The 16,547-nt window shown below is 46.7% G+C and overlaps 1 protein-coding gene across 7 annotated transcripts in view; it reads right to left on the reverse strand.

Annotated features, from left to right (window-relative positions):
* CHL1 (cell adhesion molecule L1 like) overlaps window positions 1-16,547 on the reverse strand; it is a 117,392-nt gene that overhangs the window by 19,414 nt on the left and 81,431 nt on the right. For all 7 annotated transcript variants that reach the window (XM_044302092.1, XM_044302093.1, XM_044302095.1 and 4 more), the window contains 3 exons: window positions 5,727-5,828; window positions 3,773-3,970; window positions 2,392-2,462 (listed from right to left, as the gene is read on the reverse strand). In XM_044302092.1, coding sequence (XP_044158027.1) covers window positions 2,392-2,462; window positions 3,773-3,970; window positions 5,727-5,828 — 371 coding nt within the window. The remainder of the gene's footprint in view (window positions 1-2,391; window positions 2,463-3,772; window positions 3,971-5,726; window positions 5,829-16,547) is intronic.

A 16,547-nucleotide genomic window follows, 5' to 3' on the forward strand; every position in this document is an offset into this window, starting at 1 on the left:
CTCAAGCCTCCAGAAATCTGCTAAACATCATTCTTTAAATATGTTCTGTCTAGTGGTGCATGCAACAGCTGTAGGGGCGATCCTGATGAACGGCAGTCATGTTCAGTCTTGGTATGTAACATGCAATGTGTTCAGACTATAATGCACTGCTGGAGAAGACAACCAAAGCTCCTGTGAGCCTTAGGCCTCTTTCACACGGGCGTCATGATTTTGGCCCGGATAAGATGTGGGTGCGTTGCGGGAAAATGCACGATTTTTCACGCGAGTGCAAAACATTTTAATGGGTTTTGCACGCGCGTGAGAAAAATCAGCATGTTTGTTATCCAAACCTGAACTTCTTCACAGAAGTTCGGGCTTGGGATCGGTGTTGTGTAGATTGTATTATTTCCCCTTATAACATGGTTATAAGGGAAAATAATAGCATTCTTAGTACAGAATGCTTAGTAAAATAGGGATGGAGCGGTTAAAAAAAAAAACTAAATAATTTAACTCACCTTAATCCACTTGTTCGCGCAGCCCGGCTTCTCTTCTTTCTTCAGGACCTGGGTAAAGGACCTTTTGATGACATCACTGTGTTCATCACATGGTCCATCACATGATCCATGGCGATGGATCATGTGATGGACCATGTGATAAGCGCAGTGACGTCACCACAGGTCCTTTTCCTACTGCACAGCAAAGATGAAGACAGAAGAGAAGCTGGGCTGCGCGAACAAGTGGATGAGTTAAATTTTATTTATTTTTTAACCCCTCCAGCCCTATTTTACCAAGCATTCTGTATTTAGAATGCTATTAGTTTCCCTTATAACCATGTTATAAGGGAAAATAATAATGATCAGGTCCCCATCCCGATCGTCTCCTAGCAACCGTGCGTGAAAATCCGCACTTGCTTGCGATTTTCACGCCGCCCCATCCACTTCTATGGGGCCTGCGTTGCATTAAAAACCCACAAAGTGATTTTCACGCCACGCACAAGTGATGCGTGAAAATCACCGCTTGTGTGCACAGCCCCATAGAAATGAATTGGTCCGGATTCAGTGCGGGTGCAATGCGTTCACCTCAAGCGGAAATCTCGCCCGTGTGAAAGAGGCCTTAGGATACTTTCACACTTGCAGCAGAGAATTCCGGCAGGCAGTTTCGTCGCCGGATCTGCCCGCCGGATTCGGCAATATGGACACAAACTGATGGCATTTGTCAGACGGATCAGGATCCTGATCCATATGATGAATGCATTTAAATGACGGATCTGTCTCTCTGGTGTCATCTGGAGAAAAAGGGTCTGATCATGCGCAGATCGCAATGCCGGATCCATTTTGCTGGAACACTCAGGGCCATATCCGGCATTTATGCTTTTCAATGGGAAAAAATGCCGAGTGTTCCAGAATTTTGGCCAGAAATAAAACCGTAGCATGCTGCGGTATTATCTCCATCCTTAAAAGTCAAAAAAACTGATCTGAAGACATCCTGATGCATCCTGAGCGGATTGCTCTCCATTCAGAATGCATTAGGATAAAACTGATCAGTTTTTCTACCGGTATTGCCGGAAAAGAATAACGCTAGTGTGAAAGTACCCTTAAAGGGGTTGTCCGGTAATAATTTTTGAACAAGTTCCAGCAGCCTGCCTCCTGAAACAGAAGATCCATACTTATCCCTTCCCAACACTCGGATCCTCGGCGCTGCCTCCGCTGTCTCCTTCTTCTGTTCCCTACACTGTTTACATCCGGCTGACTATGGGCATCGTCACATGCACCTCACCAGCCAATGACTGGCTTCTGCAGTGACATGCTGCTTATGGCCACATCACTGCTGAACTCAGTCATTGGCTGGAGTGGTGTATGTCACCATGACCATGCATGCCAGATGTAAACAGTGGGGAGACAGAGAAGGCAGCATGGAGGACCGGAGCGGCGGGGAGCAGTTAAGTATGAGTCTTCTGTTTCAGGAGGCAGGCTGAGGGCACTTCCTCTTTGCTGCACATGCGTTGATAGTACTGCTGCTACCGCATGCGTGAGATTGCAGGGCCAGGCATCACAGCAGCGAGGATGCCCAGCCCTGTCAATCTTACTGGGAGGGGAAGGGGTGCTTCCAGCATATCCTTCGCATATAACTAAGAATAAGAATTTCTCTGCAACGGTAATACCGATATTCTCCACGATCAGCTGTACCAGGCAGTATGAGTAGAGTGGATCGTAGTGACATATGCAGCATGTTGTTAAAAGATGGAATTTCAGGTTTAAGGTAATTTGCATTATGTTGTATAATTAGAATAGTGATTCCATTTTGGAAGTATCGGACCAACATATCTGGTTGATCACACTGATCCATATAAAGTCTGTTAACCATTTAGGTGACAAGATATGTGGCAGGTTATATACTGTTATAATACCGCACCTCCCATCTCACTGTCATTTCATCTGAACGATTTGCTTCAACAAATATCAGATATGGGTTATTCTCAGGAGCTAAAACAGAGCAAAAAAGGCGTTCAGCATTATCATTTTTTCACATATGAGTAAAAAGGCAAAATCCTGCTCTTTGTATTGTGGTTTGGAAATAGCAGATGTTCTCCTACCGATCTATACCAGACAGTGTACTAATAGTGGAGCTGAAATACAGTGGCTAACCTCTACAAAAGACCACCCCTTGTGCTGATTTCCCGTGACAGAGAGCAAGATGACGTTCTGGACAATAATGCTGCCCACCAAGGGAATCTGGCATATTCAAGACGACCATTGCGCCGCATTTATATGGTCCATAGGGGAGAACTGCATCTTATTTTTTAATTGATGCAACAACGTGATGTCTCAATCAGCAAAATGAGGTTCCTTCAACTTGGGTGTAGGTTTTCATCATTACAGGGAATGTCCAATGCCATATCATATTGGGCTGTACAGTGACATACATGCTGTAAGAGGTCAGATAGACTTTAGCTGTGAGACCCACGAGGTCTCTTGGGTGTAATGTAAAGGCTGTTTTAGACCTGCAGATTAAGCAGGAGATTGTTTGGGGGTAAGCATTCCTTCCTGGCAATCGCCTACTCGCTGGTGGAGCAGACAGCTGCTATTGCATCCAACGATCTCCTCCAGAGTACGGGGAGGAGTGACCGCCACATACTGACTAGTTGTTGGCTGGCAGCAGATCGTGGTCTGCTGCCAGCAAACAATGGGTAAATTCCGTAAAAGATTTGGATTGCCCGATGAATGAGCATTTGTTCGTTCATTGGGTAATCGGCAGTATTACACTGCCAGATCATCAATAACTAGCGTTACTACGAACGCTTGTTAGTGATAATCTGGCAGACTATCTGCCAGTCTACTACACCCTTACGACAAATGCTACTAACCAAGGGGTCATCACCAATCATATCTGATGTCCCATATTTTACATTTCATCTTTTATTTCTGGTTGTAATGATTAAGGACATGTAGTTTTGTCCGAAACACTTTTACGGTTGGGGTGCTGTGATTATTTGTATGTTCTTGCTGTACTCAAGAATAAAGGATCGTCACAGCTTTTAAGAACATTGCTGGTTTTTACTTTGCGGATTCATTTCTGGTTGTAGGATTTATTTGGTCGAAACTTCATGGGAGTAATTTTGCATCTCTGTATTATGACTTTAGTGCAAATAATCAATTTTAATTTAGTGAGAGTAATATCTGCGGTAAAGGGCTCTCAACATAGGCTCTGATCTGATCATTGTGGTTGAGTGAGTATTGAGGTAATCCAGGGTTGAGTTTAGAAAATTAAGAGGATTAAGGGGGTACAAGCTTACCTGCAGGTGGCGTAGCATAATTTTCTGAGACAAGACTTGCAGGACTGTTTCCAATTCCATTCACAGCAAAGACACGGAATTGGTAGTTATAATGAGGGATGAGCTGCACGTGAACTGAAGTGACATTTCCAGGGACTCTGGTTACATCTTCCCATTCTCCTGGTTTATCAATGCTCTTTATGGACTGGATGATAAAATCTACAAAGGTAAACATAAAACATGAAGTTTTATACAGTAGCTATACATGCAAAATTCCAAAATACACCAAATCCTCACTCAAGAGTCCACCCATATGAAACAAATGATGATTCTCATCATCCTTTGTTAGGCTTTTTACTGGTGCTTGCCTGTTCCTGTCAGTTCCAATAGACATTCAATGGAGTCAAACTCAGAGAATTAGTTAGTGGTTTTTTACACAGTTGAGTCCTATTATTGCGACCACCAGCTAACAGTGATGGCCAGCTAACACGTGCGGGCTGCCATCTTAACTCACAAGCCCTTACCTGTTTCGCCAGCCGGTCTGAAACAAATGCGGTCACCGGGAGCAGGCAATTCCGAGGACAGCCCGATGAAGGCCCCTGGCGGCTTTTCTCGGAACTGCCTGCTCCCGGTGACCGCATTTGTTTTAGACCGGCTTGCGGCACAGGTAAGAGCTTAACTGTGCATCGCCGGACTTGTGAGTTAAGATGGCAGCCCGCATGTCTTCGCGGGCGAACACGGCGAACTGGCCATCACTGCCAGCTAATATCCAGAGTAACCGCCATGTGAAGCAGCTAGACAGACTGGCAATGACTCAATAAGGTTCTAGTGGGCTGTCACAGGTATCTGGAGCCATGCTGACTGCAGTGCATCCCACAGCTGCTGGAGGGTGCGTGGGGAAGGATCCATAGAGTGAACACGAAGATTAAGGTGGTCCCACAGATGCTCAGTTGCTCAATGCTCAGAGTATTCTCAAAGTATTGAGAATTAGGGGGCCAGGGAAGTATTTGGAAGTCTCGGTCATGCTCTTGCAACCAGTGTCGGACATTTGTAACCATGTGACATGTGGCACTGTCTTGCTGGAAGATCTCAAACACCCTAGGAAAGACAGTCAGCATGCAGTAAGTGCACATGATCTGCAGGGATAGATTCATACCCAGATCGGTTGAGAGTGCTTTCCACATGGATGAGTGGCCCAGATAGTGCCACAAAAACATTCCCCAGACCATAACACTGCCACCACAAGCTTGTGTTCTTCCAGCAATGGTTGCAGGGTGTTTATTCTCTGATGTTTCTTGCCTGACACACCAACATCCTCAGGTCATTGAAGCAGAAAATGCGATGTATCGGGGAAGGCAACCCTTTGCCAATCAGTGGCGCTCCAATTCCAATACAGTCATGAAAAGTGACTTTTTTCTGCTGTTTAAATTTCTTTAGTAGAGGTGCAGTGACCATATGGAGCCGCATAAGCAGTAGGGTTCGCTGAACCGTTGTTTTACACACGTCTGTTAACCCTGGAATCATTTTGGTGGTGAGCTGCTTCATTGTATTGTGTCAGTCCATCCTTGTGCACCTTCATAGCTGACGTTCACCTCAATGACGTTCACATCAATGGCATGTGGGTCTCTGCAGTTTCCACCTCGCTTATTCGCAGTGGTGCCATTTGTCCACTCATGATACACTTTCACCCCTACAGCACGAGAACAGTTCATAAACTGCCCAGTTTCAGAAATGCTGCCATCCTTGGCCCCTTTTCGCAATTCTGATAAACTGTTGCTTTTGCCCATGACAGCAACGAGGCATATGTGTGCAGACAGCCTAGAGCACACCTTATATACCCACCAAGCCAGCTCAAGACACATGACTTCCTTCATGAGCTGCATACTGTGAATGTCAAATGTAGGAAGTGTTCATAATAATGTGTCTCCATTGTGTATATAAAATAATAATAATAATAATAATGATAATAATATACCTGAAATAGGGCTGTTGTGACTATCCCCTGGTGTCCAGGACAACACAACACTACGGTTCTGCTTTTCCAAAAGTTGTACATTTTCAGGAGGCATTGGAACATCTATGAAAAAAGAAACTCTTTTTTTTTTTATATGGATTTATTAAGTTTTTCAGAACTTTTCAAACACTATTACAGAGCAATGGGCTGCCACTTTGTTCCTCCGTCAGACATTGTATACTCAGCTAGCGGAAGAAATCAGGGGCACAATTACAGGTTACTGATACAATGCTACTTATTCATACAAAACATATTCATAATCCATAACGCCTTAAAGTGCATTTGTCAGCAGATTTGTACCTTTGCATATGTTAAAACTTTATTTTTCTCAGCAGTGCGGGCACATATGAATATGGGACCAAAGCAGATGTCTTCAGCTGCCAAGTGCACATGTAACAGGTCAGCCAGTGTCATAGGTACAAATCTGCTGAAAGATGGGTTTTGTGTGACCCAGCAGGCCCCATAAAGCCACCATAATTACCTGAACACACCTCTAAAAGAATGTTTGTAATATACTTACTGCTGAAAATTTGCGTGGATTGGTCTCCTGGAACCCGATCATGTGAGGCTCCTCTTCTAAAAGTTTAGTTTCCACTAATGTCACACCCTTTACCAGGTTTCCAATCTGGTCAATGGATGAGAGATCACGTCAGCTGTGACGGGGTGCCAGAACTTTTTCTCTCCCTGGTGCATACGTAAAACTCTTTAATCCATCCCCTCTAGACATATGGAGACAAGGAGAGAAATAGTTCTGGCCACGTCTACCGTGAAAGCGTCTCTTCTAGAGTTGAGCGAACACCTGGATGTTCGGGTTCGAGAAGTTCGGCCGAACATCCCGGAAATGTTCGGGTTCGGGATCCGAACCCGATCCGAACTTCGTCCCGAACCCGAACCCCATTGAAGTCAATGGGGACCCGAACTTTTCGGCACTAAAAAGGCTGTAAAACAGCCCAGGAAAGAGCTAGAGGGCTGCAAAAGGCAGCAACATGTAGGTAAATCCCCTGCAAACAAATGTGGATAGGGAAATGAATTAAAATAAAAATTAAATAAATAAAAATTAACCAAAATCAATTGGAGAGAGGTTCCATAGCAGAGAATCTGGCTTCCCGTCACCCACCACTGGAACAGTCCATTCTCAGATATTTAGGCCCCGGCACCCAGGCAGAGGAGAGAGGTCCCGTAACAGAGAATCTGTCTTCATGTCAGCAGAGAATTAGTCTGCATGTCATAGCAGAGAATGAGGCTTCACGTCAGCCACCACTGCAACAGTCCATTGGCATATATTTAGGCCCAGCACCCAGGCAGAGGAGGGAGGTCCCGTAACAGAGAATCTGTCTTCATGTCAGCAGAGAATTAGTCTGCATGTCATAGCAGAGAATGAGGCTTCACGTCAGCCACCACTGCAACAGTCCATTGGCATATATTTAGGCCCAGCACACACACAGGCAGAGGAGAGAGGTCCCGTAACAGACAATCTGGCTTCATGTCAGCAGAGAATTAGTCTGCATGTCATAGCAGAGAATGAGGCTTCACGTCAGCCACCACTGCAACAGTCCATTGGCATATATTTAGGCCCAGCACACACACAGGCAGAGGAGAGAGGTCCCGTAACAGAGAATCTGTCTTCATGTCAGCAGAGAATTAGTCTGCATGTCATAGCAGAGAATGAGGCTTCACGTCAGCCACCACTGCAACAGTCCATTGGCATATATTTAGGCCCAGCACACACACAGGCAGAGGAGAGAGGTCCCGTAACAGAGAATCTGTCTTCATGTCAGCAGAGAATCAGTCTTCATATCATAGCAGAGAATCAGGCTTCACGTCACCCACCACTGTAAGAGTCAATTTTCATAAATTTAGGCCCAGAACCCAGGCAGAGGAGAAAGGTCCCGTAACAGACAATCTGGCTTCATGTCAGCAGAGAATCAGTCTTCATATCATAGCAGAGAATCAGGCTTCACGTCACCCACCACTGTAAGAGTCAATTTTCATAAATTTAGGCCCAGAACCCAGGCAGAGGAGAAAGGTCCCGTAACAGACAATCTGGCTTCATGTCAGCAGAGAATCAGTCTTCATATCATAGCAGAGAATCAGGCTTCACGTCACCCACCACTGTAAGAGTCAATTTTCATAAATTTAGGCCCAGAACCCAGGCAGAGGAGAAAGGTCCCGTAACAGACAATCTGGCTTCATGTCAGCAGAGAATCAGTCTTCATATCATAGCAGAGAATCAGGCTTCACGTCACCCACCACTGTAAGAGTCAATTTTCATAAATTTAGGCCCAGAACCCAGGCAGAGGAGAAAGGTCCCGTAACAGACAATCTGGCTTCATGTCAGCAGAGAATCAGTCTTCATATCATAGCAGAGAATCAGGCTTCACGTCACCCACCACTGTAAGAGTCAATTTTCATAAATTTAGGCCCAGAACCCAGGCAGAGGAGAAAGGTCCCGTAACAGACAATCTGGCTTCATGTCAGCAGAGAATCAGTCTTCATATCATAGCAGAGAATCAGGCTTCACGTCACCCACCACTGTAAGAGTCAATTTTCATAAATTTAGGCCCAGAACCCAGGCAGAGGAGAAAGGTCCCGTAACAGACAATCTGGCTTCATGTCAGCAGAGAATCAGTCTTCATATCATAGCAGAGAATCAGGCTTCACGTCACCCACCACTGTAAGAGTCAATTTTCATAAATTTAGGCCCAGAACCCAGGCAGAGGAGAAAGGTCCCGTAACAGACAATCTGGCTTCATGTCAGCAGAGAATCAGTCTTCATATCATAGCAGAGAATCAGGCTTCACGTCACCCACCACTGTAAGAGTCAATTTTCATAAATTTAGGCCCAGAACCCAGGCAGAGGAGAAAGGTCCCGTAACAGACAATCTGGCTTCATGTCAGCAGAGAATTAGTCTGCATGTCATAGCAGAGAATGAGGCTTCACGTCACCCACCACTGCAACAGTCCATTGGCATATATTCAGGCCCAGCACCCAGGCAGAGGAGAGAGGTCCCGTAACAGAGGATCTGGCTTCATGTCAGCAGAGAATCAGTCTGCATGTCATAGCAGAGAATCAGGCTTCACGTCAGCCACCACTGCAACAGTCCATTGTCATAAATTTAGGCCCAGCACCCAGGCAGAGGAGAGAGGTCCCGTAACAGAGGATCTGGCTTCATGTCAGCAGAGAATCAGTCTGCATGTCATAGCAGAGAATCAGGCTTCACGTCAGCCACCACTGCAACAGTCCATTGTCATAAATTTAGGCCCAGCACCCAGGCAGAGGAGAGAGGTCCCGTAACAGACAATCTGGCTTCATGTCAGCAGAGAATTAGTCTGCATGTCATAGCAGAGAATCAGGCTTCATGTCAGCCACCACTGCAACAGTCCATTGGCATATATTTAGGCCTAGCACACAGGCAGAGGAGAGGTTCATTCAACTTTGGGTAGCATCGCAATATAATGGTAAAATGAAAATAAAAATAGGATTGAATGAGGAAGTGCCCTGGAGTCCAATAATATATGGTTATGGGGAGGTAGTTAATGTCTAATCTGGACAAGGGACGGACAGGTCCTGTGGGATCCATGCCTGGTTCATTTTTATGAACGTCAGCTTGTCCACATTGGCTGTAGACAGGCGGCTGCGTTTGTCTGTAATGACGCCCCCTGCCGTGCTGAATACACGTTCAGACAAAACGCTGGCTGCCGGGCAGGCCAGCACCTCCAAGGCATAAAAGGCTAGCTCTGGCCACGTGGACAATTTAGAGACCCAGAAGTTGAATGGGGCCGAACCATCAGTCAGTACGTGGAGGGGTGTGCACACGTACTGTTCCACCATGTTAGTGAAATGTTGCCTCCTGCTAACACGTTGCGTATCAGGTGGTGGTGCAGTTAGCTGTGGCGTGTTGACAAAAGTTTTCCACATCTCTGCCATGCTAACCCTGCCCTCAGAGGAGCTGGCCGTGACACAGCTGCCTTGGCGACCTCTTGCTCCTCCTCTGCCTTGGCCTTGGGCTTCCACTTGTTCCCCTGTGACATTTGGGAATGCTCTCAGTAGCGCGTCTACCAACGTGCGCTTGTACTCGCGCATCTTCCTATCACGCTCCAGTGCAGGAAGTAAGGTGGGCACATTGTCTTTGTAGCGTGGATCCAGCAGGGTGGCAACCCAGTAGTCCGCACAGGTTAAAATGTGGGCAACTCTGCTGTCGTTGCGCAGGCACTGCAGCATGTAGTCGCTCATGTGTGCCAGGCTGCCCAGGGGTAAGGACAAGCTGTCCTCTGTGGGAGGCGTATCGTCATCGTCCTGCCTTTCCCCCCAGCCACGCACCAGTGATGGACCCGAGCTGCGTTGGGTGCCACCCCGCTGTGACCATGCTTCATCCTCATCCTCCTCCACCTCCTCCTCATCCTCGTCCTCCTCGTCCTCCAGTAGTGGGCCCTGGCTGGCCACATTTGTACCTGGCCTCTGCTGTTGCAAAAAACCTCCCTCTGAGTCACTTCGAAGAGACTGGCCTGAAAGTGCTAAAAATGACCCCTCTTCCTCATCCTCCTCCTCCTCCTCCTGGGCCACCTCCTGTTCCATCATCGCCCTAAGTGTTTTCTCAAGGAGACATAGAAGTGGTATTGTAACGCTGATAACGGTGTCATCGCCACTGGCCATGTTGGTGGAGTACTCGAAACAGCGCAACAGGGCACACAGGTCTCGCATGGAGGCCCAGTCATTGGTGGTGAAGTGGTGCTGTTCTGTAGTGCGACTGACCCGTGCGTGCTGCAGCTGAAACTCCACTATGGCCTGCTGCTGCTCGCACAGTCTGTCCAGCATGTGCAAGGTGGAGTTCCACCTGGTGGGCACGTCGCATATGAGGCGGTGAGCGGGAAGGCCGAAGTTACGCTGTAGCGCAGACAGGCGAGCAGCGGCAGGATGTGAACGCCGGAAGCGCGAACAGACGGCCCGCACTTTATGCAGCAGCTCTGACATGTCGGGGTAGTTGTGAATGAACTTCTGCACCACCAAATTCAGCACATGCGCCAAGCAAGGGATGTGCGTCAAATTGGCTAGTCCCAGAGCTGCAACGAGATTTCGCCCATTATCACACACCACCAGGCCGGGCTTGAGGCTCACCGGCAGCAACCACTCGTCGGTCTGTTGTTCTATACCCCGCCACAACTCCTGTGCGGTGTGGGGCCTGTCCCCCAAACATATGAGTTTCAGAATGGCCTGCTGACGTTTACCCCGGGCTGTGCTGAAGTTGGTGGTGAAGGTGTGTGGCTGACTGGATGAGCAGGTGGAAGAAGAGGAGGAGGAAGCCGAGAAGGAGGAGGTGGCAACAGGAGGCAAAGAATGTTGCCCTGCGATCCTTGGCGGCGGAAGGACGTGCGCCAAACAGCTCTCCGCCTGGGGCCCAGCTGCCACTACATTTACCCAGTGTGCAGTTAGGGAGATATAGCGTCCCTGGCCGTGCTTACTGGTCCACGTATCTGTGGTTAGGTGGACCTTGCCACAGATGGCGTTGCGCAGTGCACACTTGATTTTATCGGATACTTGATTGTGCAGGGAAGGCACGGCTCTCTTGGAGAAGTAGTGCCGGCTGGGAACAACATACTGTGGGACAGCAAGCGACATGAGCTGTTTGAAGCTGTCTGTGTCCACCAGCCTAAATGACAGCATTTCATAGGCCAGTAGTTTAGAAATGCTGGCATTCAGGGCCAGGGATCGAGGGTGGCTAGGTGGGAATTTACGCTTTCTATCAAATGTTTGTGAGATGGAGAGCTGAACGCTGGCGTGTGACATGGTTGAGACGCTTGGTGACGGAGGTGGTGGTGGTGGTGTTGGTGGTACATCCCCTGTTTGCTGGGCGGCAGGTGCCAACGTTCCTCCAGAGGCGGAGGAAGAGGCCGAGGCGGCAGCAGCAGAATAGGCCGAGGCGGCAGCAGCAGAAGAGGTAGCAGGGGGAGCCTGAGTGACTTCCTTGGTTTTAAGGTGTTTACTCCACTGCAGTTCATGCTTTGCATGCAGGTGCCTGGTCATGCAGGTTGTGCTCAGGTTCAGAACGTTAATGCCTCGCTTCAGGCTCTGATGGCACAGCGTGCAAACCACTCGGGTCTTGTCGTCAGCACATTGTTTGAAGAAGTGCCATGCCAGGGAACTCCTTGAAGCTGCCTTTGGGGTGCTCGGTCCCAGATGGCGGCGGTCAGTAGCAGGCGGAGTCTCTTGGCGGCGGGTGTTCTGCTTTTGCCCACTGCTCCCTCTTTTGCTACGCTGTTGGCTCGGTCTCACCACTGCCTCTTCCTCCGAACTGTGAAAGTCAGTGGCACGACCTTCATTCCATGTGGGGTCTAGGACCTCATCGTCCCCTGCATCGTCTTCCACCCAGTCTTGATCCCTGACCTCCTGTTCAGTCTGCACACTGCAGAAAGACGCAGCAGTTGGCACCTGTGTTTCGTCATCATCAGAGACATGCTGAGGTGGTATTCCCATGTCCTCATCATCAGGAAACATAAGTGGTTGTGCGTCAGTGCATTCTATGTCTTTCACCGCTGGGGAAGGGCTAGGTGGATGCCCTTGGGAAACCCTGCCAGCGGAGTCTTCAAACAGCATAAGAGACTGCTGCATAACTTGAGGCTGAGACAGTTTCCCTGGTATGCATGGGGGTGATGTGACAGACTGATGGGGTTGGTTTTCAGGCGCCATCTGTGCGCTTTCTGCAGAAGACTGGGTGGGAGATAATGTGAACGTGCTGGATCCACTGTCGGCCACCCAATTGACTAATGCCTGTACCTGCTCAGGCCTTACCATCCTTAGAACGGCATTGGGCCCCACCATATATCGCTGTAAATTCTGGCGGCTACTGGGACCTGAGGTAGTTGGTACACTAGGACGTGTGGATGTGGCAGAACGGCCACGTCCTCTCCCAGCACCAGAGGGTCCACTAACACCACCACGACCATGTCCACGTCCGCGTCCCTTACTAGATGTTTTTCTCATTGTTATGGTTCACCACAACAACAAATATATTATTTGGCCCAATGTATTGTATTCAAATTCAGCGGGATATAAATTTGAGGCCTAGTATTTAGGCGCTGGGTGACCGGTATGGATTTAGTGACAGAATTAGACTTGGAAATGCACAGAAGCGTGTGTGTGAAGTTATTCTGAATGACCCTATGTGCACCTTCAATATTATATACCCTTTTAGGGATAGATTTCAAATAGCTCTGATATAGCAGAAACCACTAAATTATGAAATTGCTAAATTGGGAATTGTACTTCAACCCAGAACAAAAAATGTGCTTTGACGGACACTAAATATCTTGCCCAGCAACAACAGTACAGCGGTGGGTAACGAGAGATTTAGAGGGATTTAAATTTGAGGCCTAGTATTTAGGCGCTGGGTGACAGGTATGGGTTTAGTGACAGAATTAGACTTGGAAATACACAGTAGCGGGTGTGTGTGAAGTTATTCTGAATGACCCAATGTGCACCTTCAATATTATATACCCTTTTAGGGATAGATTTCAAATAGCTCTGATATAGCAGAAACCACTAAATTATGAAATTGCTAAATTGGGAATTGTACTTCAACCCAGAACAAAAAATGTGCTTTGACGGACACTAAATATCTTGCCCAGCAACAACAGTACAGCGGTGGGTAACGAGAGATTTAGAGGGATTTAAATTTGAGGCCTAGTATTTAGGCGCTGGGTGACAGGTATGGGTTTAGTGACAGAATTAGACTTGGAAATACACAGTAGCGGGTGTGTGTGAAGTTATTCTGAATGACCCTATGTGCACCTTCAATATTATATACCCTTTTAGGGATAGATTTCAAATAGCTCTGATATAGCAGAAACCACTAAATTATGAAATTGCTAAATTGGGAATTGTACTTCAACCCAGAACAAAAAATGTGCTTTGACGGACACTAAATATCTTGCCCAGCAACAACAGTACAGCGGTGGGTAACGAGAGATTTAGAGGGATTTAAATTTGAGGCCTAGTATTTAGGCGCTGGGTCACCGGTATGGATTTAGTGACAGAATTAGACTTGGAAATGCACAGAAGCGTGTGTGTGAAGTTATTCTGAATGACCCTATGTGCACCTTCAATATTATATACCGTTTTAGGGATAGATTTCAAATAGCTCTGATATAGCAGAAACCACTAAATTATGAAATTGCTAAATTGGGAATTGTACTTCAACCCAGAACAAAAAATGTGCTTTGACGGACACTAAATATCTTGCCCAGCAACAACAGTACAGCGGTGGGTAACGAGAGATTTAGAGGGATTTAAATTTGAGGCCTAGTATTTAGGCGCTGGGTCACCGGTATGGATTTAGTGACAGAATTAGACTTGGAAATGCACAGAAGCGTGTGTGTGAAGTTATTCTGAATGACCCTATGTGCACCTTCAATATTATATACCCTTTTAGGGATAGATTTCAAATAGCTCTGATATAGCAGAAACCACTAAATTATGAAATTGCTAAATTGGGAATTGTACTTCAACCCAGAACAAAAAATGTGCTTTGACGGACACTAAATATCTTGCCCAGCAACAACAGTACAGCGGTGGGTAACGAGAGATTTAGAGGGATTTAAATTTGAGGCCTAGTATTTAGGCGCTGGGTCACCGGTATGGATTTAGTGACAGAATTAGACTTGGAAATGCACAGAAGCGTGTGTGTGAAGTTATTCTGAATGACCCTATGTGCACCTTCAATATTATATACCCTTTTAGGGATAGATTTCAAATAGCTCTGATATAGCAGAAACCACTAAATTATGAAATTGCTAAATTGGGAATTGTACTTCAACCCAGAACAAAAAATGTGCTTTGACGGACACTAAATATCTTGCCCAGCAACAACAGTACAGCGGTGGGTAACGAGAGATTTAGAGGGATTTAAATTTGAGGCCTAGTATTTAGGCGCTGGGTGACAGGTATGGGTTTAGTGACAGAATTAGACTTGGAAATACACAGTAGCGGGTGTGTGTGAAGTTATTCTGAATGACCCAATGTGCACCTTCAATATTATATACCCTTTTTGGGATAGATTTCAAATAGCTCTGATATAGCAGGAACCACTAAATTATGAAATTGCTAAATTGGGAATTGTATTTCAACCCAGAACAAGAAATGTGCTTGAACGGACACTAAATAACTCGCCCAGCTACAGCACTAGGGACAGATTTAGCTGGATATAAATTTGAGGCCTAGTATTTAGGCGCTGGGTGACCGGTATGGATTTAGTGACAGAATTAGACTGGGATATGGCCAAAAAATAAACAGACTATTGCTGGTTAAATGCACTTGGTGTGACAGCTTCACCCTGATGTAGGCTTTAGCCAAAAAACAACCACACCATTGAGGGTTAAATGCACTTGGTGACAGGCGCAGCTTGCCCCTGATTTTGTATATGGCCAAAAAATGAACAGACTATTGCTGGTTAAATGCACTTGGTGTGACAGCTTCACCCTGATGTAGGCTTTAGCCAAAAAACAACCACACCATTGAGGGTTAAATGCACTTGGTGACAGGCGCAGCTTGCCCCTGATTTTGTATATGGCCAAAAAATGAACAGACTATTGCTGGTTAAATGCACTTGGTGTCACAGCTTCACCCTGATGTAGGCTTTAGCCAAAAAACAACCACACCATTGAGGGTTAAATGCACTTGGTGACAGGCGCAGCTTGCCCCTGATTTTGTATATGGCCAAAAAATGAACAGACTATTGCTGGATAAATGCACTTGGTGTGACAGCTTCACCCTGATGTAGGCTTTAGCCAAAAAACAACCACACCATTGAGGGTTAAATGCACTTGGTCGCAGCTTGTGCTGGCGCACCACAAGACACAAAATGGCCGCCGATCACCCCAGAAAAATGAGACTGACAAACGGTCTGTGCAGCCTAAAAACAGTGAGCAATTGAGGATCAGCAGCTCAATGATCCACAGCTGCAGATCGATCAGTTAATCAAGTCCTTTGGAGGAGTTAATCTGCCTAATCTCGCCCTACTGTCGCAGCCGCAACCTCTCCCTACGCTAATCAGAGCAGAGTGACGGGCGGCGCTATGTGACTCCAGCTTAAATAGAGGCTGGGTCACATGGTGCTCTGGCCAATCACAGCCATGCCAATAGTAGGCATGGCTGTGATGGCCTCTTGGGGCAAGTAGTATGACGCTTGTTGATTGGCTGCTTTGCAGCCTTTCAAAAAGCGCCAAGAAAGCGTCACAAAAGCGCGAAGAAAGCGACGAACACCGAACCCGAACCCGGACTTTTACGAAAATGTCCGGGTTCGGGTCCGTGTCACGGACACCCCAAAATTCGGTACGAACCCGAACTATACAGTTCGAGTTCGCTCATCCCTAGTCTCTTCCATTAACCAGGCCAGAAACCTGGTAACATTCTCCTATAGGTGTGTGCTGTGTATTTATGGTGGCTTTGCAGGACCAACTGAGCCATGGAAAGCCCCTTTAAATGGGTTGTCTAGCCATTTTTTTTCTTTTTGAAAAGAGTCAGAATAGCTTAGCCCCTTCAGGACCCTGCCATTTTTCACCTTAAGGACCAGGCCATTTTTTTGCAAATTTGACATATGTCACTTTATGTGGTGATAACTTTAAAACGCTTTTACTTATCCAAGCCTTTCTGAGATTGTTCTCTCGTTACATATTGTACTTCATGACAGTGGTAAATTTGAGTCAAAATATTTTATTTTGGAACCCCATATGTTTTTTGGAAGGCAGATTTCACTGGGATAATTTTAAGTTGCCATGTCACATTTGAAGA

Source organism: Bufo gargarizans, chromosome 7 (assembly GCF_014858855.1).
Source record: "Bufo gargarizans isolate SCDJY-AF-19 chromosome 7, ASM1485885v1, whole genome shotgun sequence".
NCBI lineage: Eukaryota > Metazoa > Chordata > Amphibia > Anura > Bufonidae > Bufo > Bufo gargarizans.